Here is a 26,002-nt window from a genome sequence, read left to right on the forward strand (position 1 = left end):
CTATACACAAGTTCAGATGTTTTGCCTGCCTCCAAGGAACCCAAAAAAATGCCCAAAAAACGCTAGCGTGAAAAAAAAAAAATGCCCAGGTGTGTTGTTGCAGGCATTTTTTGGGGGTTTTTGGAGGCAAGCAAAACATCTGAACTTGTGTATAGTGTACCTGTGAAGTTTCAGCTCTGTAGCATGTCCAGAACGAGAAAAAAAGATAATTTTTCATTAGAGCAGGGAACTTGGGACCCCACTTTTACACTTATATTATTTTTTTTGGGGGGTTCTGGACATGCTACAGAGCTGAAACTTCACAGGTACACCTTTTAGACCCCCCAGACACAAAATCACACAAAAAAAAGTTCTTAAAAATTGTCATTTTTGATAGATTTTTGATAGAGTGCCAATTATTGAAAAAATAAAAAAATAAAAAAATGTCTTTGGATTTAGTATCTGGGGGTCTAAAAAGTGTACCTGTGAAGTTTTAGCTCTGTAGCATGTTTTTTTTAATTTTTTTAAATAATTGGCTCTCTATCAAAAATGACAATTTTTAAGAACTTTTTTTTGTGTGATTTTGTGTCTGGGGGGGTCTAAAAGGTGTACCTGTGAAGTTTCAGCTCTGTAGTATGTCCAGAACCCCCAAAAAAAGATCATATAGGTGTAAAAGTGGGGTCCCAAGTTCTCTGCTCTAAAGAAAAATTATTTTTTTTTCTGGTTCTGGACATGCTACAGAGCTAACACTTCACAGGAACACTTTTTAGACCCCCCAGACACAAAATCACACGAAAAAAAGTTCTTAAAAATTGTCATTTTTGATAGAGAGCCAATTATTTAAAAAAAATTAAAAAACATGCTACAGAGCTAAAACTTCACATGTACACTTTTTAGACCCCCCAGACACTAAATCCAAAGTCAAAATCAAAAAATCTCTCTTTTTTTTTTACATTTTTTTCAATAATTGGCTTTTTTATCAAAAATGACAATTTTTAAGAACTTTTTTTGTGTGATTAATAGTCCCTGGGGCATGACCCAGAACCCTAGGCACTTTTTAGGGGCATTTATTGGGTTTTAGGGCTTTAAAATGGTGTTTTTTGATTACCGAAGTTCGGGTCCCATTGATTTCAATGGGGTTCTGAAATCCGGGCCGAACTTTCGGGTAGTTCGAATGTTCTGGCCGAACCAAACTTTTCAAAAGTTCGATAATCCCTAATTGTGTGATAAAGCTAAGCGGAATCACCGATCTCTCTGTGCCTCTGTTCAATCCACCCCCCACACAGTTAGAAAGCACATCTATGGAACACATGTAACCCCTTGATCACCACCACTGTTAACCCCTTCCCTGCCAGTGTCATTCTTACAGTAACAGTGCATATTATTTAGCACTGATCACTGTATTAATGTCACTGGTCCCCAAAAAGTGTCACTTAGGGCCCTTTCACACGGAACGGAGCCTGTTCTGCTCAGCGGGGGATCGATCCGCCAATCCTCACTGAGCAGGCGGATGACAGCTCTGTGTGTGGAGACGGAGCTGTCAGATCCCCGCTCTCCTCTATGGGGAGATCAGATGAAAATGGACCGCCTGTCCGTCCTCATCCGATCCCATCCGATCCTTCAGACGGATGGTAAATAGGGTTTCCATCCGTCCAGATTTCACGGACAGGATCGGATCGGAGAGCAGCGGGCATCAGTAGAGGTGTCTCCACTGACACCCGCTGCACCATAGGGATGCATGGAGGATCCGATCAGGTCCGCCTGAAAAACTGACAGGCAGAACGGATCGGATTGCCCGTGTGAAAGGGGCCTTAGTGTCAGATTTGTTCGCCGCAATGTTGCAGTCCTGATAAAAATCGCTGATCGCCATTACTAATAAAAAAACGAAAAAGTCCATAAATCTATCCTGTAGTTTGTAAATGCGGTAACTTTTGAGCAAACCAATTAATATACGCTTTTTGGGATTTTTTTTTTTTACCAAAAATATGTAGCAGAATATAAATTGGCCTAAAATGATAACAAAATTTGATTTTTAAAAAAGATTTTATTGGGAATTTTATATAGCAGAAAGCAGAAAATATTGTTTTTTTTTTTTTTCAAAATTGTCTCTCTTTTTTTATTATAGCGCAAAAACAAAAATCGCACAGGTGATCAAATATCACCAAAAGAAAGCTCTGTTTGTGGGGGGAAAAAAAATAAATGTTATCTGGGTACAGCGTCGCACGACCGAGCAATCGTCCGTTAAGGTAACGCAGTGCCGAATTGCAAAAAAATGGCCTGGTCATTAAGAGAGGAAAACCTTCCGGGGCTGAAGTGGTTAATAAACAAAAATTGACACTCTATTACCTCACCACACCACGTCTCATGATGGCACCCTGTCAGCTGCCTTTATTACCGGTTGACACATATGCGATGCGGGAACCCTGCGAATCCACTCCCCGCATTGCACTCACCTCCCAGACAGTTCACACTTCCATATGCGAATTGCTGGGGGCTGTCAATACAAAGTTAACCACACCCCCAGATCAGTTCACAAATCCCAGTGTGAACTGTCAGTTCTGACATGAATCGGATCGCATTGGTGTGAACATCCATGCGATCCGAATCTAGTGCGGACCAAAAAAAAGGATCCTGTGCGAGTTTGGTCCAAATGTGCTGCAAATTCAGCCATACAATGTGTGTGATTAGACACAGTGGGAGTCAGACCGTGGCAGGAGCGGGCACCATCGCCGCCGGCCTCTCGCAATCTTCAGGGAAACTGACAGTAGAGCCGCCTGCCTATGTAAACAAAGCAGGCGGCTCTACTGTCACACAGGCACAGTGAGATCGTAAGTCTCAGCTAAGCTGAAACACCGATCTCTGTGTGCCCGTCGCAGAGCCCCCTCTTCCCCTAGGAGCACACTTAACCCCTTGATCCCCCCCAGTATTAATCCCTTCCCTGCAGGGGCGGACTGACCATTTGGGGATTAGGGCACTGCCCGAGGGCCCAGGGTCAGTAGGGAGCCCCATGAGAGGCTACACACTACAGAAAGAAGCCAGGACCTTCCATGCAGGCTATGCTGTGGTAGATATTTAAATGCCCACTCTATGTGGCTGAGCTGCAATTTGTAGGTGGGGCTTTGTGTGGCTTGAGTGTGGACACAGGGGGCCCCATGATCTCTGATTGCCCGGGGGCCCCGTGAGTTGTCAGTCCACCCCTGCTTCCCTGACAGTGTCATTTATACAGTAACAGTGCATATTATTTAACACTGATTACTGTAGTAATTTCAAAAATGTCAGTTAGGGGTCCGATCTGTCCGCCGCAATGTCGCAGTCCCGCTAAAAATCGCAGATCGCCGCCATTACTAGTAAAAAAATAAAATAAAATAAAAATAATAAAAAAGTCCAAAAATCAATCCCGTAGTTTGTAAATGCGATAACTTTTGCGCAAACCAATAAAAATACGCTTATTGCAATTTATTTTTCACCAAAAATATGTAGCAGAACACAAATTGGCCTAAAATGAAAAAAAAAAAAAGAAATCAGATTTTTAATTTTTTTTATATTGGGAATCTTTTATAGCAGAAAGTAAAAAAATGTTTTTTTTTTTTCCAAAATTGTCGCTCTTTTTTTGTTTATAGCGCAAAATCTAAAAATCGCACAGGTGATCAAATACCACCAAAAGAAAGCTCTGTTTGTGGGGAAAAAAGAACATTGATTTTGTATTTGGGTACAGCGTCGCACAACCGCACAATTGTTAGTTAAAATAACGCAGTGCTGAATCGCAAAAAATGGCCTGGTCATTAAGGGGGTAAAAACTGAAGTGGTTATAATCCCTGCAATGTACAGAGATCACCCAGAGGGGAATGTTTTTTTTCTCAACAAAAGTGGAGTTATGCTTTAAAAACAAATTCAACACAAAGGTAGAGTCTAGAGCGTTCCCCGGTGGTGGAAGATTTGGGATGCCCCAACTTGTTGCTTTGGACGCAGAGGCATAACTAGAACCTTCAGGGCCCTGGTGCAAGAAACCATGAAGGGCCCCGGGACCTTTCCCTTTAAGCCTGGGGCTGTTCCCACTGATCCTGGGGCCCTTTACTCTCATTGCGGGGCCCTTTATTACGGTACCTTTTCACAAGTTCTGCAGTAAGCCCCCTTCCTGCCATCTTGCCCCCCCCCCCCCCCCGTGGGTGAGAAATACCAGGGCCCGGTCACAAGTGTGACCATTGCAATCCTGGAAGTTCTCCCACTGGTGTCAGTAGTTTTTATTTTTTGGTATTTTAATTGTATTATTTTTTATCATTTTATTTAATTTTTTTTACAATGTCACTGACTATGACTCTGTCCATTCAGAAAAGGAAGGAGCTGGTAAATTACATATTTACCGACCCCTTCCTGGTTCTCTATTGTGACACATCCCCTGCAGCAGCCGGCAGGAGAGGGGAGCACAGTGGGGGGGGGGGGACCAGGGGAGCACACAGGGGCCCAGAGACAGCAGAACACAAGTGAACTGGATAGGAGGAGTGGCGGGGGGCAGCATACAGAGGAACCAATCTCCTCCATTTTTCTCCTGCAGCTACAGGAGGAGAAAGGAGGACAGTGACTTCTCTACATGCTGCCCCCGCCGCCCCTCCTATCCAGGTGTACAGGGGAGCCGCACAGACCCCCTGGAGCATGGGGCCGGGTTGCAATTGCAACCCCTGCAACCCCTGTAGTTACTTCCCGGGTATAGAGTTTTGTTGTAGTCATTTTATGGGCACACTTACTTTTAAAGTGGTTCTGAAGGCAGATTTTACCCCCCCCCCCCTTTATGACCAGGACATTTTTTTCTATTTAGCACTCTGCTAATTTAACTGGTAATTGCTCGGTCATGCAAAACACTTTACCCGAAATAAATTTATATAATTTTTTTTCACACAATGAAGCTTTCTTTTGGTGGTATTTGTTCACCTCGGGGTTTTTAATATTTTGCTATACAATTGAAAAAAATACCGAAAATTTTGAAAAATAGACAACACGTTTTTCTTATTTTCTGTTATAAAATGTTGCAAACAAATTTAATTTAAATTATAATAAATTTGGGCCCACGTATTCGGCTACATTTCTTTAGTAAAAATAACCCAAATCAGTGTAAAATATTTAGTCTGTAGAAAAGGACAGGGACAGTACAGGTAACCCCCAAACTAACCCTTTTTTTGGAAAGTCGACAGTCCAAATATTTAGTAAGAGGCATGGCGAGTTTTTTGAAGTTGTCATTTTTTTGTCACAATTTTTTGGAAAATGAAGAAATTAGATTTTTCCCACAATTTTTTTTTTTTTTTTTAACACACTGTCACCAGTGCAGTACAGTGCCATCATTTGACTGGTGTGGTGGTGATCAGGGATACTGACTCGTGACAGTATGTAAAAAAACAAAACAAAAAGAAAAAAACTTTTTATTACATTTTTACATTTTTTTCCCTTTTTTTAAGGATTTTCTTTTCTTAAGATTTTTTTATATACTGTCACCATAGTGACATTGGGTACAGGATTTTCTTTTTAACACTGTTATTGCTTATAACAGTGATGATCACTTTTATTAGCAATTGTTTTAGGTGTCATTAATGGATTTTATTCATGACAGCTTGCTTAATATTGTGATCTGTGATTGGCCACAAAGAATTACATGGTACAGGGTGCTGTGAGTGGCCTAGGTGCCATGTGATAGCTGTGGGCCAATCACAGCATCACGATAGTAAGCAAAACAGTCATGAATGGAAGCCATTCATGACTGTTTTGTATACATTGTAATCATGTGATTACTATGATTGGCCATAGTGATCACGATACCCGGGCTGTACCGAGTGCCATGATGCGCTGTGTCCACCGGGCACAATGGTCACAAGATCGCGCCACTGCAGATCTCAGAGGGCGCAGTGGCGACTCTAGGAACAATATATAGGAGGGGACACATACAATACCACAGTCAGAACTGGGGGGGGGGGGGCACTAATAATTCTCACCACTGAAAAAAATATTTTTTTTGTATATATAAATAAGGTAACAAAATAGGAGAGTAATGCTCTATGCAATGATACCTTTTTATTGTTTATTTACTAACCTAACACTTAAAATACAAGCTTTCAATAGTTTTCCTTTCTTCCTCAGGTATTGTTTCAGGCCTGAGAAAGAGGAAAACTCTTAAAAGCTTTTCTTTATAGTTTAAAGCAATTTAAGCAAACAGTTAACCAGTTTATGCAGTAATAACCCCTAGTATTGGTGCCAGTGTATGCAGTAATAGCTTCAAGTATTGGTGCCAGTTTATGCAGTAATAACCCCTAGTATTGGTGCCAGTGTATGCAGTAATAGATTCAAGTATTGGTGCCAGTTTATTCAGTAATAACCCCTAGTTTTGGTGCCAGTGTATGCAGTAATAGCTTCAAGTATTGGTGCCAGTTTATGCAGTAATAGCCCCTAGTATTTTTGCCAGTTTATGCAGTAATAAAGCCTATTATTGGTGCCAGATTCTGCAGTGCCAGATTACGCAGTAATAGCCCCTAGTATTGGTGTCCGTTTATGCAGAAATAGCCCTTAGTATTGGTGCCAAATTACACAGTAATAGCCCCTAGTATTGGTGCCAGTTTATGCAGTAATAATCCCTAGTATTGGTGCCAGATTATGCAGTGCCAGTTTACGCAGTAATAAAGCCTATTATTGGTGTCAGTTTATGCAGTAATAACCCCTAGTATTGGTGCCAGTTTGCACAGTAATAAATCTTTGTATTGGTGCCAGTTTAAACAGTAATAATCCCTAGTATTGGTGCCAGTTTACACAGTAATAAAGCCTAGTGTTGATGGCAGTTTACACAGTAATAAAGCCTAGGATTGGTGCCATTTCAAACAGTAATAAAGCCTAGTATTGGTGCCAGTTTATGCAGTAATAACCCCTAGCGTTGGTGCCAGTTTATGCAGTAATACTCCCTAATATTGGTGCCAGTTTACGCAGTATTAATGCTTAGTATTGGTGCCAGTTTATGCAGTAATAACCCCTAGTATTGGTGCCAGTTTACGCAGTAATAAAACCTAGTATTGGTGCCAGTTTCCGCAGTAATAACATCTAGTATTGGTGCCAATTTATGCAGTAATAACCCCTAGTATTGGTGCCAGTTTATGCAGTAATAACCCCTAGTATTGGTGCCAGTTTACCCAGTAATAAAGCCTAGTATTAATGCCAGTTTAGGCAGTAATAAAGCCTAGTAATGGTGCCAGTTTACGCAGTAAAATCACCTAGTATTAGTGACAGTTTATGCAGTAATAAAGCCTAGTATTAGTGACAGTTTATGCAGTAATAAAGCCTAGTATTGATGCAGTTTATGCAGTAACAAAGTTTAGTATTGGTTCCAGTTTACTCAGTAATAACCCCTAGTATTGGTGCCAATTTATGCAGTAAAAACCCCTAGATTTGGTGCCAGTTTAGACAGGAATAAAGCCTAGTATTGGTGTCAGTTAATGCAGTAATACAGTCTAGTATTGATGCCATGCTCTCAGATTGGAGGAGGTAGGGAAGAATAGTGAGACCTGCCAACCACATTGATGAAAGTGTGAAGGTCAGCCGTGACAGTGGCGGCGGTCCTAAGACTTTTATCAACTTCATGGGAGATCTTTATGATTTCCCTGCAGGTCTCCTGATGCACTACAGTTCAGGGCACCTCTCTATCCAGGACTCTTTCCCTCTGCCACAAACCGTGGCGAAGCAAAGGGGGAAGGCTGCTACAGCGCGCCTCTCCATCCGGAAAACTCATGCCCCTACAGCAGGGGTTCCCAACCTTCTGAGGAGCGAGGGCCACTTTAGCGACTTGGTAACTGGTCACAGGTTACAATGAGCGAAGCGGGCAGATGACAGGTATATGTCCACTCAGCATATGCAGAGTAGACACAAACACAGCCCACTCTACTCTATGGGCCCTCCGATGTGCCCAGACAAAAGAGGACGGATCCCCTTCTGTTTTTTTAAGTGGATAGGATTGGAGATAGGCAGGTGTAAATGGACACAAGTCCATTTACATCTACCGCTCTATACAGTAGAGATCAATGAAGGGTCCGATTGGGTCCACCTGAAAAACAGACAGGCATACCCGATCGGGTCTTAGGATCCGAAAGGGGCCCAAGGCTGCTTTCACACGGATGCACTGCGGTTTACCTGCACCTCAATCTTTAATTCTTCCTCAGGATTCCTGGAGGTATCACTGGCTGCTGCTGTCCCCCAGGCGGGTATGGCTGGTGGCTGCTGAAGGCTGTCTTCCAGGGCTGGTACTGCTAGCGGGTACTGCTGGTGGGTACAGCTGGCTCTTACTGCTGGTGGGTACTGCTGGCTGGTTCCCAACCCACCATTCCCAAATATCAGTGTGACAGGAGCCGGCACTAGAGGAAGCATGCGGCTGCAGTAGAGAGCAGATCCGGTGCTTCCTGTATCGCTCTTCTCACAGGCGGAGTATGTTTGGTATCACTCCGCCAGTGATAGGAGCCGGCAATATACAGGAAGCATCGGCTCTGCTTCTTCTAGTGCTGGCACCATTCTTCACACTGATGCTGGGGGATGGCGGGTTGGGAACCTGCAATCTGGGCTTAACGACCCACCATCCCAGCGCAGGAGGTGGCGCTGGGATCCTGTTGGGGGGGCAAAGTATAGTGTTGGAGAAGCCATGGCCCCCTCTAACTCCCCCCCTCTAGTGACGTCACTGAGAGGGCGCGCCAGTGCACACGTGCTCAGTTACCTACCAGTATGTCACTGAGCCTGTAGCTGCAGTAAAAATATTGTGGGCGGGCAGCAAGTGGTTAATGTATTTTATTGATAAAGGTAAAAAAAAACGTTTTACTTACCTGAGCTTAATCTCAATCCAGGGATGTGCATGAGAACAGAGGCTCTGTCTGCTCTTTCCCTCCTCATTAGTTTAGAGACAGCAGCAGGAGCCATTGGCTTCTGCTGCTGTAACTCAAAGCTAGTAATGAAGGAGCAGGGGGTGGGGCGGAGTCTCACTGTCTGTATGAATAGATAACAGATAGCAAGGCTCGGGAGCGAGCCTGCATGAGTGAAAGTGGCTTAGCTTAGGGACACTCAACTGGGGGGAGGAGACACACTGGAGGCACACTGGTGGGGGACAGGTTTGTTTGTTATTGTAATGAAAAAAAAACAAATTATGTTTAGAATCATTTTAAAGAGGAAGTAAACCCTCCTCTACAACTTGTACCTATAGGTGATCCTATGATAAGGCTTACCTATAGGTACTGTAAATATCTCCTAAACATGTACCGTTTAGGAGATATTTACCTTACATGCAGCCAGTGACGTCACTGGCGCATGCACTCTGAAGGAACGGCCGCTGGTGCCGTTCCTTCAGAGTCCCGTGCCGTGACTGTCGGCTCTCGCGCGCGTGCGCTAGAGTGACGTCACCGCCTCTCCGGCCAATCAGATGGCCGGATGTCGCGATCGCGGAAGACGGGCGACTGGACATGTCGCCCGTCATAGAGGTGAGTGAGCGGCGCGGCGGGGGCTCGTTCTAAGGTAAGTATTGCATAATGAGCTAGTATGCGATGCATACTAGCTCATTATGTCTTTCTCTTGCAGGGTGGAAAAAAAAAAAAAAAACAGTTTACAACCTCTTTAAGCCTTCACATATTGGGTATCAACCTCGTCCTTCATATTTTACAAAATAATTTTTTTTTTAAAAAATGGGATTTTTGTACTTACCGTAAAATCCATTTCTCTGAGTTCATCGACAGACACATCATGCCATAAATCATAACTACTGGGTTATATTGTCTCCTCCAGGAGTAGGACTTCTAGGCAGAACAAAAAAACACCTGGCTACGCCCATGGGCCGTCCTCAGCTTGGTATATAACCCCCCTCTCTGCTCTAGGTAATCAGTTTAGTAGCAAGCAGTATTAGAAGTATCAGAACTCCATAGAGGGTTGGGTGCTGTGTCCATCGATGAACTCAGAGAAATGGATTTTACCGTAAGCACAAAAATCTCATTTTCTCTTTCATTCATGGACGGACACAGCTCTCCAAAAATCATAACTACTGGGAGTCTGGGACGTCTAAAAGCAGTGCCAAAAGGAAAATGAGGGGTGGGGAAAATAACCCAAGCCTAAACATAGGTGCCCTTAACCAGGACACAGGAGCCTTAACCGGGTCTCCATAAGGGGCCTTAACTTAACTCCATAACGAAAGGAAGGCCTTGCAGTACAAAAATGATCTTTTGCCGCCACGAAAGGATCATCTCAAGGCTCAGGGTACCTATCAGCAGAGAGAGAGAGATATAACAGGGACCCCCAAGGAATTACTCTACCCAGCAGAGGAGCGCAAAGAATTGCTAGGACCAGAGATCCCAGCTGGGAGCCTAGGTCCTTACTCCTGACTAGACAGATTAAAACTGATTACCTAGAGCAAAGAGGGGGGTTATATACCAAGCTAAGGACGGCCCATGGTGTTTTTTGTTCTGCCTAGGCCTACTCCTGGAGGAGGCAATATAACCCAGTAGTTATGATTTATGGAGTGCTGTGTCAATGAACAAAAGAGAAATTAAATTTTGCATATGTGCCCTAAAATTAACTTTAGTGTAATTTTCATAAACTGTTGCACCAATATCATGTGACATGAAAAAAATTGGAACTACGGCTTTTTTATTCTCTAGGGCAGGGTCTCCAAACTTTCTAAATACATGGCCAGTTGAGCATCCTTCAGACTTTAGAGGGGCCAGACTGTAGCCAGTGGGAGTAGAAGATGTCAGGGTGTCAAGTAAACATTGCCCCATCTTTGGTATCAGTGGTAGGAATAATGCCCTATCATGGGCATCAATGGGAGGAATAGTGCCCCATTGTTAGTATCAGTGGAAGGAAAAGTGCCCCATGGTTGGTGTTAATGGAAGAAATAGTGCCCCATTGTTGGTGCCAGTGGAAGGAATAGAGAATAGTGCCCCATCATTGGTGTCAGTGGGAGGAATAGTGCCCCATCACGGGCATCAATGGGAGGAATAGTGCCCCATTGCTAGTATCAGTGGAAGGAAAAGTGCCCCATCAATGGTGTTTTGGGAAGAAATAGTGCCCCATTGTTGGTGCCAGTGGAAGGAATAGTACCCCATCATTGATGCCAGTGGAAGGAATAGAGAATAGTGCCATATCGTTGGTGTCAGTGGGAGGAATAGTGCCCCATCACGGGCATCAATGGGAGGAATAGTGTCCCATTGTTAGTATCAGTGGAAGGAAAAGTGCCCCATCAATGGTGTTTGGGGAAGAAATAGTGCCCTATTCTTGGTGCCAGTGGAAGGAATAGTACGCCATCATTGATGCCAGTGGAAGGAATAGAGAATAGTGCCCCATCATTGGTGTCAGTGGGAGGAATAGTGCCCCATCACAGGCATCAATGGGAGGAATAGTGCCCCATTGTTAGTATCAGTGGAAGGAAAAGTGCCCCATCAATGGTGTTTGGGGAAGAAATAGTGCCCCATTGTTGGTGCCAGTGGAAGGAATAGTACTCCATCATTGATGCCAGTGGAAGGAATAGTGCCCCATCATTGGTGTCAGTGGGAGGAATAGTGCCCCATCATTGATGCCAGTGGAAGGAATAGAGAATAGTGCCCCATCATTGGTGTCAGTGGGAGGAATTGTTCCCCGTCATTGGGAGAACCAGTGTCCCATTGTTTTTGTATGTGGCAGGAATTATGCCCCATTGTTGGTGTCATTGGATGTAATAGTGCCTCAAGGGCTGGATAAAGTCAAGCAAAGGGCCAAATCTGGCCCCGGGGCTGCAGTGTTGAGACCACTGCTCCAAGGTCTCTGCTTTCAGAAAATAGATAATGTTTGGGGTTTATTTTTTATGTAATCTTCAGGCCTAATTTTTTTTTTTTTTTTGTTGCAAAAAACGCTCTAGCAGCAAAGGGGTTAAATCTTGCAGCGATAAAGCATGCCTGATGAATCCATATCTCCAAGAGTTGGCCGGCGGTGGGGCTCGTCCTCTGGAAGTTGATCTTTGCCGAGATTCCCATCGGCCCCCAGTGACTTGCGTTTCCTTAAGATCCTACAAAGCGTGGGACAGATATGGACTAAACCCAACAGTCCGCTCCAAAAAAAATCCTACAGACACCCCCCCCCTACAAATAAAATAAACACAATGGACACTTTCCCCTCCGAGAGGGTTGAAACAGAAACATTCTACAATTTATTACCCCAAAAATAAGTTAATACAGTCACGAAAAAAAAAAAGTCAATTGAATTACATTTCTGGACAATGCCCACCCTCCCCCCTGTCCCCCAAAAAGTCCCATCAGCATTCCACTTATCACTAACGCACTGTTTGACAAGTCCTCACACACATTAAAACACTCAGCGCAGAAAAAGGATTCTTCTATTCCTGCGGGCCCCAGCTTGGCTCTCCTCCAGGATTTGACACACTGTCTGCAGTGCCAAGCCAGCTGGAATGTACTTCCATCCAAATCCTTATTCATTTCAGATGGGCCGATTAACCCCGTCCCTGCTGGGGGCTCACTGCCCCTATGGCTTGTTCAGATAATGACGAGCACCCAAGAAAAATCCACAGGACGCGGGGACACAGTGAATACAGAATAATTAAAAAAAAAAAAGCCTAATTTTCACATATTTTGTGTTTTTGAGATGCATCAAACAAAAAAAAAGTGCTTTATGAAGCTTGACTAGCCAAGGAAGAAATGGAATCTGAGAGGCTGATGTATCACAATCTGCTAAAGGAAACATTGTTGCATTGGCTCCCTGGATTTATAACAGTGTAAAAGCAATGATTGGATATTACAAACCACAAAAATGATTACCTTTGAAAGGCAACCCTGCCACCAGCCAAAAAACTGCAGGGAAATCAAGCATTTTAAATACTTCTCTGCTTTTTTTTTTCAGTATATATATATATATATATATATATATATATATATATATATATATATATATCATAAATTAATATTTTTCACTTGCAATGTGCCTTTGACGTTGCTAGAAAATAGGACTTCCTCAGGAAGAGTTAATTGTCTAGCATAACCCACCTTGCTTCTATGGCATAGCCCTCTTTTCTTCTGGGACGGTAAAATTACTACTGCACTGGCCCAGCTCCTCTGCCCCTCCTACCCTTTTATGTAGCAGCAGGCAGGGGGATGGGGAATACTATTAAGAAGCCTCTCTTGACCTCTTTACCCCAAAGGAGCTCTTGAAATAATTTTTAAGTCTACAGGAAACCTTGCTGAAACCAATTCATCAGGCTTGGTGAGAAGAATGCCCCCTTACATTGGTGGCCAGTGGGAAGTTTGACCCCTTCCATTGGTGGATGGGGGGAGAATGCCCCTTCCATTGGCAGCCAGTGAGAAGAATGCTCCTTATATAGGTTGTCACTAGAAAGAATACCCCTTACATTGGCAGCCAAGAAGGAGTATGCCTTCTTACATTGGTTACCAGTGGGAAGTTTGACCCCTTCCATTGGTGGATGGGGGGAGAATGCCCCTTCCATTGGCAGCCAGTGAGAAGAATGGTCCTTATATAGGTTGTCACTAGGAAGAATACCCCTTACATTGGCAGCCAGAAAGGAGTATGCCTTCTTACATTGATGACCAGTGGGAAGTTTGACCCCTTCCATTGGTGAATAGGGGGGGAGAATGCCCCTTCCATTTGCAGCCAGTGAGAAGAATGCTCCTTATATAGGTTGTTAGTAGGAAAATTGCCCCTTACATTGGCAGCCAGCAAGGAGTATGCCTTCTTATATTGGTGACCAGTGGGAAGTTTGACTCCTTCCCTTGGTGGATGGGGGGAGAATGCCCATTACATTGGCAGCCAGTAAGAAGAATGCTCCTTACATAGGTTGTCACTAGGAAGAATGCCCCTAACATTGGCAGCCAGGAAGGAATATGCCTTCTTATATTGGTGACCAGTGGGAAGTTTGACCCCCTTCTATTGGTGGATGGGGGGAGAATGCCCATTACATTGGCAGGCAGTGGGGAGATTGACCCCCTTCCTTTGGCGGCCAGTGGGAGGAATGCCCCTTACATTGCTGGTCACTAGGAAGAATGCTCCTTACATTGGCAGCCAACAAGGAGTATGCCTTCTTACATTGGTGACCAGTGGAAGATTGACCTCTTTCATTAGTGGTTAAGGGCAGAACGCCCCTTACATTGGTGACCATTGAGGATATTGACCCCATCCATTGGTGATCAGTCAGAATACTCCTTACATTGATAGTCAGTGGAAACAATGACCACTACAAAGACAGTTAAAGAAGAACTCCAGGAATGAGATTAGGCACTTAAACTGGGCCATTTTGTCTCAAACTAATGATCTAGATGTTACCTTCCTTCAGCCAATAGTGGAGCTGTAATTCACCGTTCTAGCCGAAGTAAGTTCCGTAAGTGATATCCTCTTCTGGTGGGTGCTCAAGCAACTTCTCCTCTGTGCACTAAATGGAGAGCAGCACTCAGTCATGTGATGTCATCCACCGTTCCACCTTGGCCAATTACATCTTCTATTCAGTCAGAAAATACTAGTCTTCTCCTGAGTGGAGGAGTTACGGTTGTGAGGGAGGCTCTTTATTTAGTGCACCCACCCACAAAAATAGGACACCGTTTACATGGATATAGCATAGGTTACAATTGCAACTTCACCATCAGCCAGGAAGGTGGTAGTTCCCTAAATTGTTTGGGACAAGCAGGGAAACACAAGGAGCAGGAGCTTATAGTCCTCATCTGCAGGTTACGTGTTAAAAAAAAAATGACAGCCTTTGGCATACAGAGTAAAAATAAATAAAATCAATAAAACAGTATTAAATTGTCATACAAATATTTGAAATCAAATGTTTACAATTTTTTGGCAATACCATGATATAGGTGGCTTTATGCCAGTCACAGGCTGTGTCACGCCCCTCCAGCCTGTGTCTTAGAAAAAGAGGGAGATGAAGCCTCCAATAATCTAAAGGCAATATCCCACCCCTATTGTGTTTAGCTGGTTAGTGGGCATGGAGGAGGGAGGGAGTGTGCTATCATTTACCACTGTGTATACTCTCACGTGTGACCCTATAGTCACATGGGCTGCTCAGATGTGACAGGGAGGAAATGCTGAGCATAGAAACTTTGAGCATGTGCAGAGTTGCCACCACAGCTGCAAAATCCCTAGCTTGGGGACATGGACAGAAGGGGGAGATAGAGAGCAGCAGGATCAACCAGGTTTTTACAGAAAACAAATCTCATAGTGACTGAGTATGAACAGCATGTAATACACCATTTATGGATAGTTTTTATGATGGCGTTTAGTGAAACTTTAAACCAATCTCATCCCTGGAGTTCTTTTAGAAAATAATTGGTATAATCATACTGGGTTCTGCTGCTTAATGGCCATTGGTAGACACCATCAAAAAGAAAGGTCAATCAGTCAGCCCAAGCTCAAGGAACCCCAAGAAACCTCTGGAGGAACCCTTGGCTTCCACGGAAGGCTGGTTGAGAATGGCTTCTACAAAGGGTCACTTGAATGATTGTTTCAAGTCCACTGGCATCACATCCAAGATGGTGGCACCCAGTAGCAGTTTTTTTGGATAGCTACACAAGGGAGGCTTTGACAGAAACCCCCCTGGTGTAGGAAATAAAAGTCAAATACATTAACTGTACATATAATAAGGGAACTTTTTTGTTGAAATAAATAATCTGGCAACAGGGTCTCTAATGCAAAAGGTAAACTTAGTTGAAAATACCCGTTGATTGACTTTCTGGTTTTAATTTCAAAACCTTAAAACTAGAATGGAAGGAAACCAACTGGTTCTGTCTAGTGGTGATTGGTAGACACCATCAAAAAGGAAGGTCAATCAGCCCCAGCTCAAGGAACCCCATGAAACCTCTGGAGGAACCCTTGGCTTCCACAGAAGGCTGGTTGAGAATGGCTCCTACAAAGGGTCACTTGAATAATTGTTCCACGTCCACTGGCATCACATCCAAGATGGTGGCACCCAGTAGCAGTTTTTTTGGATAGCTACACAAGGGAGGCTTTGACAGAAACCCCCCGGTGTAGGAAATAAAAGTCAAATACATTAAATGCAAATATAATAAGGGAACTTTTTTGTTGAAGGTAATAATCTGGCAACAGGGTCTCTAATGCAAAAGGTAAACTTTGTTGCAAATACCCATTGGTTGACTCTGGTTTTCGTTTCAAAACCTTAAAACTGTAGAATGGAAGGAAGCCAACTAGTTCTATCTAGTGGTGATTGGTAGACACCATCAAAAAGGAAGGTCAATCAGCCCCAGCTCAAGGAACCCCAAGAAACCTCTGGAGGAACTCTTGGCTTCCACAGAAGGCTGGTTGAGAATGGCTCCTACAATGGTCACTTGAACGACTGGTCCAAGATGGTGGCACCCAGCAGCAGTTTTTTTGGATGGCTACATAAGGGAGGATTTTACAGAAACACAACTGGTGTAGGCAATAAGGTCAAATACAATAAATGTGCGTATAAGGGGATTTTTTGTTGAAACCCAATGCAAAAGGGTAAACTTGGTTGCAAATACCAATCGATTGATATCCTGGTTTTATTTTCAAAACCTTAAAACTGTAGAATGGAAGGAAGCCAATTGGTTCTGTCTAGTAGTGATTGGTAGACACCATCAAAAAGGAAGGTCAATCAGCCCCAGCTCAAGGAACCCCAAGAAACCCTTGGCTTCCACAGAAGGCTGGTTGAGAATGGCTCCTACAAACGGTCACTTGAATGACTGGTCCAAGATGGTGGCACCCAGCAGCAGTTTTTTTGGACGGCTACATAAGGGAGGATTTTACAGAAACAACTGGTGTAGGCAATAAGGTCAAATACAATAAATGTGCGTATAATAAGGGGATTTTTTGTTGAAATTAAAAATCTGGAAACCATCTCCCAATGCAAAAGGGTAAACTTGGTTGCAAATACCAATCGATTGACATCCTGGTTTTATTTTCAAAACCTTAAAACTGTAGAATGGAAGGAAGCCAATTGGTTCTGTCTAATGGGGATTGGTAGACACCATCAAAAAGGAATTTCAATCAGCCCCAGCTCAAGGAACCCCAAGAAACCTCTGAAGGAACTCTTGGCTTCCACAGAAGGCTGGTTGAGAATGGCTCCTACAATGGTCACTTGAATGACTGTTCCAAGATGGTGGCGCCCAGTAGTAGTTTTTTTGGACAGCACACAAGTGAGGCTTTTATAGAAACCCAACTGGTGCAGGCAATGAGGTCAAATACAATAAATGTGCGTATAATAAGGGGATTTTTGTTGAAAATAAAAATCTGGAAACAATCTCCAATGCAAAAGGTTAAACGTGGTTGCAAATATCAATCGATTGACATCCTGATTTTATTTTCAAAACCTTAAAACTGTAGAATGGAAGGAAGCCAACAGGCAACAAGGATTGCCGCCATTAGCACACTTTTTATACACTGGGCCCGTAGTTCCCAACAAAAACAGTCCAGTTACGTAATAAGCAATAGTGAACTATAGCACCAGTCACATAACACAACAGGGGCGTCAAGAGGAGTGGCATGCCATGACAGCGCAAGTTCAGTACAGTGATCTCCGTAAACTGATGACGAGTCTGTTGCATCTCTATTTGAAAACCAGTTCGAAAAAAGAATCTTGGAGGTAAGAGGATTGCAAATTCGTACAGTCCATGATAAAAAGGTTTTCTTGACCGGAGTGTGCTACGTACCGTAGGAGAAGTTCGTCCCTGGGAGACTTGTTAAAAATAAAAAGTGAAAATGTGAATTTATGATACATAAAAAACGAAAAGAAAGTGGAGAAATGGGCGCCATACAGTCTCCTGCACAGCGGCCACTTTACTGGCCCTGATGGGTGTTTGGCCGCATTCTGCTCATCCAGCAGTGAAACAGTTAGCAATGAAAGTGCAGCCTCTCTATTACTGCAGCCAAATGGCGTGCTGCCTCACGTTTCAAATCCTCCGCTGCCTCTTCCATAGTGAAGACCAAGCAATATCATTCCTGCCACAGGAAGATTAGACAAATAAAAATGTACCACACGGAGACGGGAATAAAACCCAACATCCATACAACAAGATGCCTCGATGTGCCGAGTGGGCAAAGTGCACCCCAGTTTCAGTGTCTGCCTTTCATACAAGCTTGTTGGGTGGGCAGCAGATGGTAACTCACTGTCGCTGTGGGCGGAGCTACCGTAGAGACCCCCCCACCACTATGAGGGAGGGGAAATGGCCCATCTTCAAGTATTAACGAGGCGGCAGCCTCCAAGGCCGGGGTAGTGGTGGGTGCAGATCTGGCAGTGTACGGCATTGTTCATTTGTTCTGTTGCGCGCCCACGTGTCACAAGACCACGCAATGCAGCCGGTGCGTTCCCGTGGAGCGATCTCCTCGCCACTTGGTGTTTCTCTTCCGTTTCTGGCTCTTGTCTGGGATCTGCTGCCTGTTATAGGGAGAAACAGGACAAAGATAAAGAGATGCTTTTCTCGGGTAACATTTTCTACATCATGTCTTTTCACAGCGTGCCAAGGTTCCAAAAAATAGTAGATTTTGCTATTCTGCATTTACATGGAGGGCAGAGGGATCCTTACTTGCTCATTACATATGCAGGGTCTGCTTTGTGCAGAGATAGTGCTGAACGGTGAGTGCGCTTTTCAGCTCCTCCATCTCAGAGTATCACCAGGGGCAGAGCCTGCCGCAAGCCCACTGCCCCAGGGGCAGAGCCTGCCGCAAGCCCACTGCCCCAGGGGCAGAGCCTGCCGCAAGCCCACTGCCCCTCAGGGGAGAGCCTGCCGCAAGCACCCGCCCCTCAGGGGAGAGCCTGCTGCAAGCACCCGCCCCTCAGGGGAGAGCCTGCCGCAAGCCCCCCTGCCCCAGGGGAGATATGCTGGAAGAGCACATGGGCCTAGATAAAAGTAATTAGGTCTCATACACACAAGACATTTTTAACATGGCTGTTATGGGAATGTGGCTTTTTTTCTGCCTCTGAACACCCCTGCATGTTAACCTATATCTCCATGCACACAAAAGGTGTTTAGAGGCAAAAAAAAAAAAAAAAGCAACACACACAGCCAGTGTATCCAGAAAGGGCACCGTTTTGGCAGAAAAAAATGCCTGACGTGCCTAAGCGTTAGGTGCGTTCAGCATTATTCTGGCCATTGAAATGAATTAAAGTATTATTCTGGCCAATTAAATAATGCCCAAGCATTTTAAAACACTTAAATGCATAGTGCGTTTTTTCCTTTTGCTGCTGCCAAGAGGAAAGGTGTGTAAGAGAGCTGAGCAAACACCCTTTGTACATGAGGTCTTAGGCTTTAACCACATGCCAACTGCCCCACACAGATTTACTGCGGCAGGGCGGCTTGGCTGCCCATATTCACATAGATCTACGCGATTATGTGCACGGTGATTAGACACACAGTCGGCCTCCTGCGATCTTCGGCAAAATTGACAGGAGAGCCATCTGGTATGTAAACAATGTAAGACGGCTCTCCTGTCAGAGAGGCAGGGATAGGTCATGTGATTCAGCTTTTCTGAATCACCGATTTCTGCCTCTGCCTGTTCAATCCATCCCCCCCACACATTTAGTAAGCACATATAGGGAACACATTTAACCCCTTGATCACCTCCAGTGTTAACCCCTTCCTTGCCAGTGTCATTAATACAGTAAAAGTGCATATTAGATAGCACTGATCACTGTACTAATGTCACTGGTCTCCAAAAAGTGTCACGGGCAAGTGTCAGATTTGTCTGGAGCAATGTCGCAGTCCCGATTAAAAAAAAAAAAAAAAAAAAAAGCTGACCGCCGCCATTACTAATAAAAAAAATAAGTCCATAAATCTATCCCGTAGTTTGTAAATGCTATAACTTTTGCGCAAACCAATTATACACTTTTTGGGATTTTTTTTTTTTTTTTACAATATATATATATATATATATATATATATATATATATATATATATATATATATCTATCAAATACCACCAAAATAAAGCTCTATTTGTGGGAAAAAAAGGATATCGATTGTATTTGGGTACAGCCTCGCACGACCGCGCAGTTGTCAGTTAAAGCAACGCAGTGCCGAATCGCAAAAAATGACCTGGTCCTTAGAGCAATTGCAACCCCTCTATAGGAACTTGTAGCTACAGGCACAAAAAGTTTTACCTGTAGTGAAGTACAGTGAATACCCTAAAATGTGCACCGTTCAGGAGATTCACAATGACAATAGCCGATGACATCACTGACATACGTTCAGCGACACTCTGCATTCCACGGGGATTGTTATTCCCAAACGACCGGAGCCCCCAAACCTGGAAGACCGGGTGAAGATGGAAGGGCTGGGAGCCATGACAGCGTAGTGTTGGGGGGCTTTGTCTGTTTTAAAAAGGTAAGATTTATCATAATATGCAGTAGGGATCGACCGATTATCGGCAAAGCCGATATAGCCGATAAAGCACTTTCCCCTGATATATCGTAATCGGCCCCGGAGGTTACCGATATTGCCGATATTTCGGGAAAGCGCTTGTACTGGAGTGATTGCTGCAGCTAGAGGCATCACCCCGGTACCGGCGCCCATAGCCGAGGGTCGGTTGACTTGTAATGACAACCAATGCAGCTGAGAAGCCGCTCGGCTGTCATTACAAGGAGCGGGAGGGGCCGCCCCCCCTCCCACCGTCTTCCGCGGCTCACCCGGGTCTGCCGTCCCACCGGGAGACCCAGGCAACCAGCCTGCACGGCCGCTGAAGAGGCATTTGGCTCTGATCGGGTCTCCATGTAAAACCTGGAATGACATGACATCACTTCCGGGTATTCGGCGCCAGATTTAAAAAAAAAATGACAGCATTCAAAACAGCCAAACTTGGCGTTTTGAATGCTTTTAAGTGCAGAGGAGGGGTTTGGGGTCTTTTAGACCCCCAGATCGCTCCTCAAGAGTACCTGTCAAGTGCTAAAAATAAATTTTTTTTTTTTTAAATGTACGAAAATATTGGCCAATACCGATATGCATTGGCCAAAATATCGGTATCGGCAACGAAAAACCGATATCGGTCGATCACTAATATGCAGTACATACCAGTACAATATGGCATAAAAATGGAGGGGCCAGACTTTATTTTTACCCAGTTTAATACCACTTGAAGGACAATTTTTAGAGGAAGTAGCTCTTGTTATTAGGTGTATCCTTGGTGGGGATAACGAGAACTTCCTATTAGGTATGGTTGTGTATTACAAGTAATCTTCAATGAACAAGATGGCATAACTCATACCATAAAAGGATTAGCCTAACTTTATAATAAACGGATAATGAACTGTTCATTAGGCAGAGGAGAGGAAGCCGGAAGCACTGCAGAGGGGGGCACCCGGGAGGGGAGAAAATCGGATGCAAGCAAAGGAGGGTGAGTGGTGCGTTTGGGGCACCCTGGGGGGCAGGGAGGATAGGATGTAAGCAGGGAGGATGAGCGGTGCAGTGGGGGCACCCTGTGGGGGCACGGGGTGGGGAGGGAGGATAGGATGGAGGGTAAGCGGTGCTGTTGGGGCACCCTGGAAGGGCAGGGAGGGAGGATCTGATGTAAACAGGGAGGGTGAGCGGTGCAGTGGGGGGCCGGTGCCACGAGGAACATACCGGATTACTCGCACTAGGTCGTGAAATGCTTTGTCCACATTCTGTGGCGGGTCCTTGGCACTTGTTTCAATGTATGGAATCTATAAAAACAAACAAACAAAAAAAACAAGTTAGCAGTTAGAGAGGTGACAGTAGTACAGCCATAGCTCTCATCACAAGTTTCTGAGTGGAACCTGTCCTGTTAAATCGCTGTATGGTCTTGGCCACAATGCTGCAGCTCAGTTTCAGGGTTTTGGCAATCTTCCTATAGCCTCGGCCCTCTTTATGTAGAGAAAATTCTTTTTGCCAGATCCTCAGAGTTTTTTGCCATGAGGTGCCATGTTGAACTTCCAGTGACCAGTATGTGAGAGCGATAACACCAAATTTAACACACCTGCTCCCCATTCACACCTGAGACCTTGTAACACGTAACGAGTCACAGGACACTGGGGAGGGAAAATGGCTAATTGGGCCCAATTTGGACATGTTCACTTAGGGGTGTACTCACTTTTGTTGCCAGCGGTTTAGACATTAATGGCTGTGTGTTGAGTTATTTTGAGGGGACAGCAAATTTACACTGTTATACAAGCTGTACACTCACTACTTTACATTGTAGCAAAATCTCATGGAAAAGTTAAAACATTTTTACAAACATGTGAGGGGTGTACTCACTTTTGTGAGATACTGTACACACATTGGCTGGGGTCCCTATGGAAGGGCTAAATTGGTCAAATGCAACCCAAAAACCCTACAATAGAATAGAGCTGCTACTCTGTCATCCATAAAAACTTCATCTTTGTTGGCTACATAACAGAGCACAGCAAACAACATGCTGACGCATTTTGGCTAGGACGCCTCATAGGCTTTCTAGCCAAAACATGTTGGAATTGACTACATAACAGAGTACAGCAAATACTCGGTTTCACTTTTATGGAGGACACTGAGTAGCAGCTCTATTCTTTTCTGAAAAACACCAATGTCCAGTAGGCATATTGGAGAAATGGGGTGGGCTAGGGGGGACTTTTCTGGTATCGTACTCAAGAATGTGTAACTAAATTTTTATTAGATTATCTTATAAAATCAAAATATTGACAATTTACAAAATTGACATTACATGACAAACATACAGAAAAAAACAGTACATATGTAACCGATATAATACTGGTGACTTTTCAAGAGGTAATTTGACAAGTAAGGTCCTCCTTATTGGGGTGTGGGGCTAGAGATGCCTCCACCATAATTCTTGCCCAACATGTTTCGCTAAAAGATGCTTCCTCAGGGGCGAAAGAATTCAATAGAGATATCGTTACCGTCAATTAAATGATCACTCAATAATTACAAATGGATACGGAGGAGATGGGGATGGATAAAGGTGGCAGGCTTGTATTACTCCGGTTTCAACTTAATTTTGTTTCATAAGGGGATACAGTCTCACACCCATATCACTGGTGCTGCTGCTTTATGCCAATTCAGGGCAAGATGTAGGCCCATATAACGGTCCCAGTTTGTAAGTTCGAAACTGTATTACTATGCCATCAAAGTTTCCATCCCCTAATGCCAAGCTCTATTCTTTTGTTACTGAAGTGCGGAGACACCGATGCCAGAGAACCGGGTCCCGACCCCTATAAGCAGTGGTGTATTTAGGTTTTGTGCTGCCCTAGGCCTGACTAAACTTGGGCACCCCTAATTTAAATATGACCCACCCCTTCCTGTAAAGGCCACACCCCTTCCTGTTTATGACCTGTCCTGTCATCTGTAAACCACAGACCACAACCACAGTCTATCAGTGCCCATAAGATCAGCCTCATCAGTGCCCATCAGTGCAGCCTCATTACTGCCCATCAGTGCAGCCTCATTACAGAGGACATCAGTACAGCCCCATCAGTGGCCACCAGTGCATCATATCAGTGCCCATTAGTGCTGCCTTATCAGTGCCACCTCATCAGAGGCCATCAGCGCAGCCTCATCAGTGGCCATCAGCGTGCCCATCAGTGAAACATATCAGTGCCCATCAGGGCAGCATATCAGTGCAGCCCCATCAGTGAAGTTTATCAGTGCTGCCTCATGTCCATCAATGCAGCCTCATCAGTGCAGCATATCAGTGCTGCCTCATCATTGCTGCCTCATTAGTGCCCATAAGTACATTTTATCTTTTTTGCTGCCCCCTGCAAAAGTGCCGCCCTAGGCCTGGGCCTTGTTGGCCTAGGCAAAGATACAGCACTGCCTATAAGGCGTCATGTGGTTGAGCATGGTTCCTGTCCCCCCCCCCCCCCCCCACCAAAACCTCTCCAGTCTGCTTCACGTCAACAACTTAATGTTCCTTCTATGTACCACACCCCCGGCATCTTTTCCCCTTCCACTTACGTTGTGTTTAACGGCCATTTCCTTCCCTTGTTCGCTGGAAATTTTCCTTAAGTGCATCAGGTCAACTTTGTTGGCGACGAGAATCATCGGGAACGACTCTCTGCAAAAGGAAGAGAAGAGAAACCTTCAGAAGAAGAAAGATATACGAATAAGATTCATGGGCTGTACAGCTACCATCAGGGGCAGACTGGCAGCTTTCGGCCCAGGGGTCAAATACAAACCATGGTGCAGCGATTCAGCCCCCTCCCCTTCTCCCTCTTCCCTGCCTCCTCCTGACCCCCATTCTAGGCTGAAGCCTCGCTCCAGGTACTCTCTACTCACTGGCTGAATCCAGGTTCCCAACCTGGCCAACAGGGGGTGGTTTGGTCTCCTTCCTCAAGGCCTGGTTGAAAGGCGAGGAGAACAGCAACGAGGAGAAGCTTCAGGGCCCCAGTGCAGCAAACCATGAAGGGCCCCCTTTCAGTCAAAACAGCATAATAAAATGAGCATGACTAGGATTATAAAAGACCTTGTGTGGCGAACAGTAGGCATGGCCAGTGGGAGGATCTAAAAGGGGGAATTAACAGAATCTGTGCCTGCAGTATACACTGCACACATACTACAGTCCTTGTACCCACATTACTAAGGGACACTCTAGGAAGGTACCAAGTTGTTTTCTCCAGAATACTCCTTTAGACCCTTCACAGTGACCCCTTGCATCCTCCTCCAGACTAAGGAGGATCTAAACTGGCACGCTGGAGGTACTAATTTAGTTCCTCCAGAGTTCCCCCTTTTGTCCACCTACTCCTAAAGAGTGGCCCCAAAGTCAGTTCCCCCTTATGTCCTCCTGCTCCTCCAGAGTGTCCTCAAAAAGGTAATTCCCCCTTATGTCCTCCTGCTTCTCCAGAGTGCCCCCAAAGTCAGTGCCTCCTTATGTCCCCAGAGTGCCCCCAAAGTCAGTGCCCCCTTATGTCCCCAGAGTGCCCCCATATGTCCTCCTGCTCCTCCAGAATACGCCAAAATGAGTGCCCCCTTTATGTCCTTCTCCTCTAGAGTGCAAAGTAAGTGCCCCCTTATGTCCTCCTGCTCCTCCAGAGTGCCCCCAAAGTGAATTTCCCCTTATGTCCTCCTGCTCCTCCAGAGTGCCCCCAAAGTGAATGCCCCCTTATGTTGTCCTGCTCCTCCAGAGTGTCCCCAAAGGTAGTGCCCCCTTATGTCCTCCTGCTCCTCCAGAGTGCCCCCAAAGTGAATGCCCCCTTATGTTGTCCTGCTCCTCCAGAATGTGCCAAAGTGAGTGCCCCCTTATGTCCTCCTGCTCTTACAGAGTGCCCCAAAAGTGAGTGCCCCCTTATGTCCCCAGAGTGCCCCTAAAGTTAGCGCCCCTTATGTTCTCCTGCTCCTCCAGAATGTGCCAAAGTGAGTGCCCCCTTATGTCCTCCATAGTGCAAAGTTAGTGCCCTCCTACGTCCTCCTGCTCCTTTGGAGTGCCCCCAAAGTGAATGCCCCCTTATGTTCTCCTACTCCTCCAGAATGCCCCCAAAGTTAGCGTCCTCCTTATGTCCTCCTGCTTCTCCAGAATGTGCCAAAGTGAGTGCCCCTTTATGTCCTCCTCCTCTAGAGTGCAAAGTAAATGCCTCCTTATGTCTCTCCGCTCCTCTAGAGTGCCCTCTTATGTCCTCCTGCTCCTCCAGAGTGTCCCCATAGTTAGCACCCACCTATGTCTTGTTCCTCCAGAGTGCCCCCAAAAAGGTAGTGCCCCCTTATGTCCTCCAGAGCACCCCCAAAGTTAGCGCCCCCTTATGTCCTCCTGCTCCTCCAGAGTGCCCCCTTTCACATACCTTCTAACCTGAGTGCGACTTGATAAGGAGAACTGCTGAGCGTGGACTCTAGTGTGGCGGGATGTGTGAATAGGCCACACCCCGCTGCCCAATCCGAGGCCCGCAATTCTCAAATCGGCTGGCTTCAGAAGTGTGCAGTTCAGAGTCGCAGTCAAGGATTTTTTTCCAAATTGTTTCAACGCCAGCTGCTCGGGAGTTGTGGGTCGTGGGCGGCCAGCCAGGAACTAAGAAGGAGGTTTTGATTTTATTTTTTTTAAATAGGCACCTTTTTACGGGCAAGTGTAA

General features: G+C 45.0%; 1 protein-coding gene across 1 annotated transcript in view; it reads right to left on the reverse strand.

Moving 5' to 3' along the window:
* Positions 1–17,741: 17,741 nt before the first annotated feature.
* MRAS (muscle RAS oncogene homolog) overlaps positions 17,742–26,002 on the reverse strand; it is an 84,495-nt gene continuing 76,234 nt past the window's right edge. Inside the window, exons 4-6 of the mRNA XM_082260590.1 lie at positions 23,901–24,000; positions 21,558–21,637; positions 17,742–18,379 (exon numbers count right to left, since the gene is read on the reverse strand). Of these exons, the coding sequence (XP_082116716.1) occupies positions 18,280–18,379; positions 21,558–21,637; positions 23,901–24,000 (280 nt within the window). The 3' untranslated portion in view covers positions 17,742–18,279. The remainder of the gene's footprint in view (positions 18,380–21,557; positions 21,638–23,900; positions 24,001–26,002) is intronic.

The sequence above is a fragment of the Pelophylax lessonae genome, assembly GCF_965119305.1.
Source record: "Pelophylax lessonae genome assembly, chromosome: 6".
Taxonomy (NCBI): Eukaryota; Metazoa; Chordata; class Amphibia; order Anura; family Ranidae; genus Pelophylax; species Pelophylax lessonae.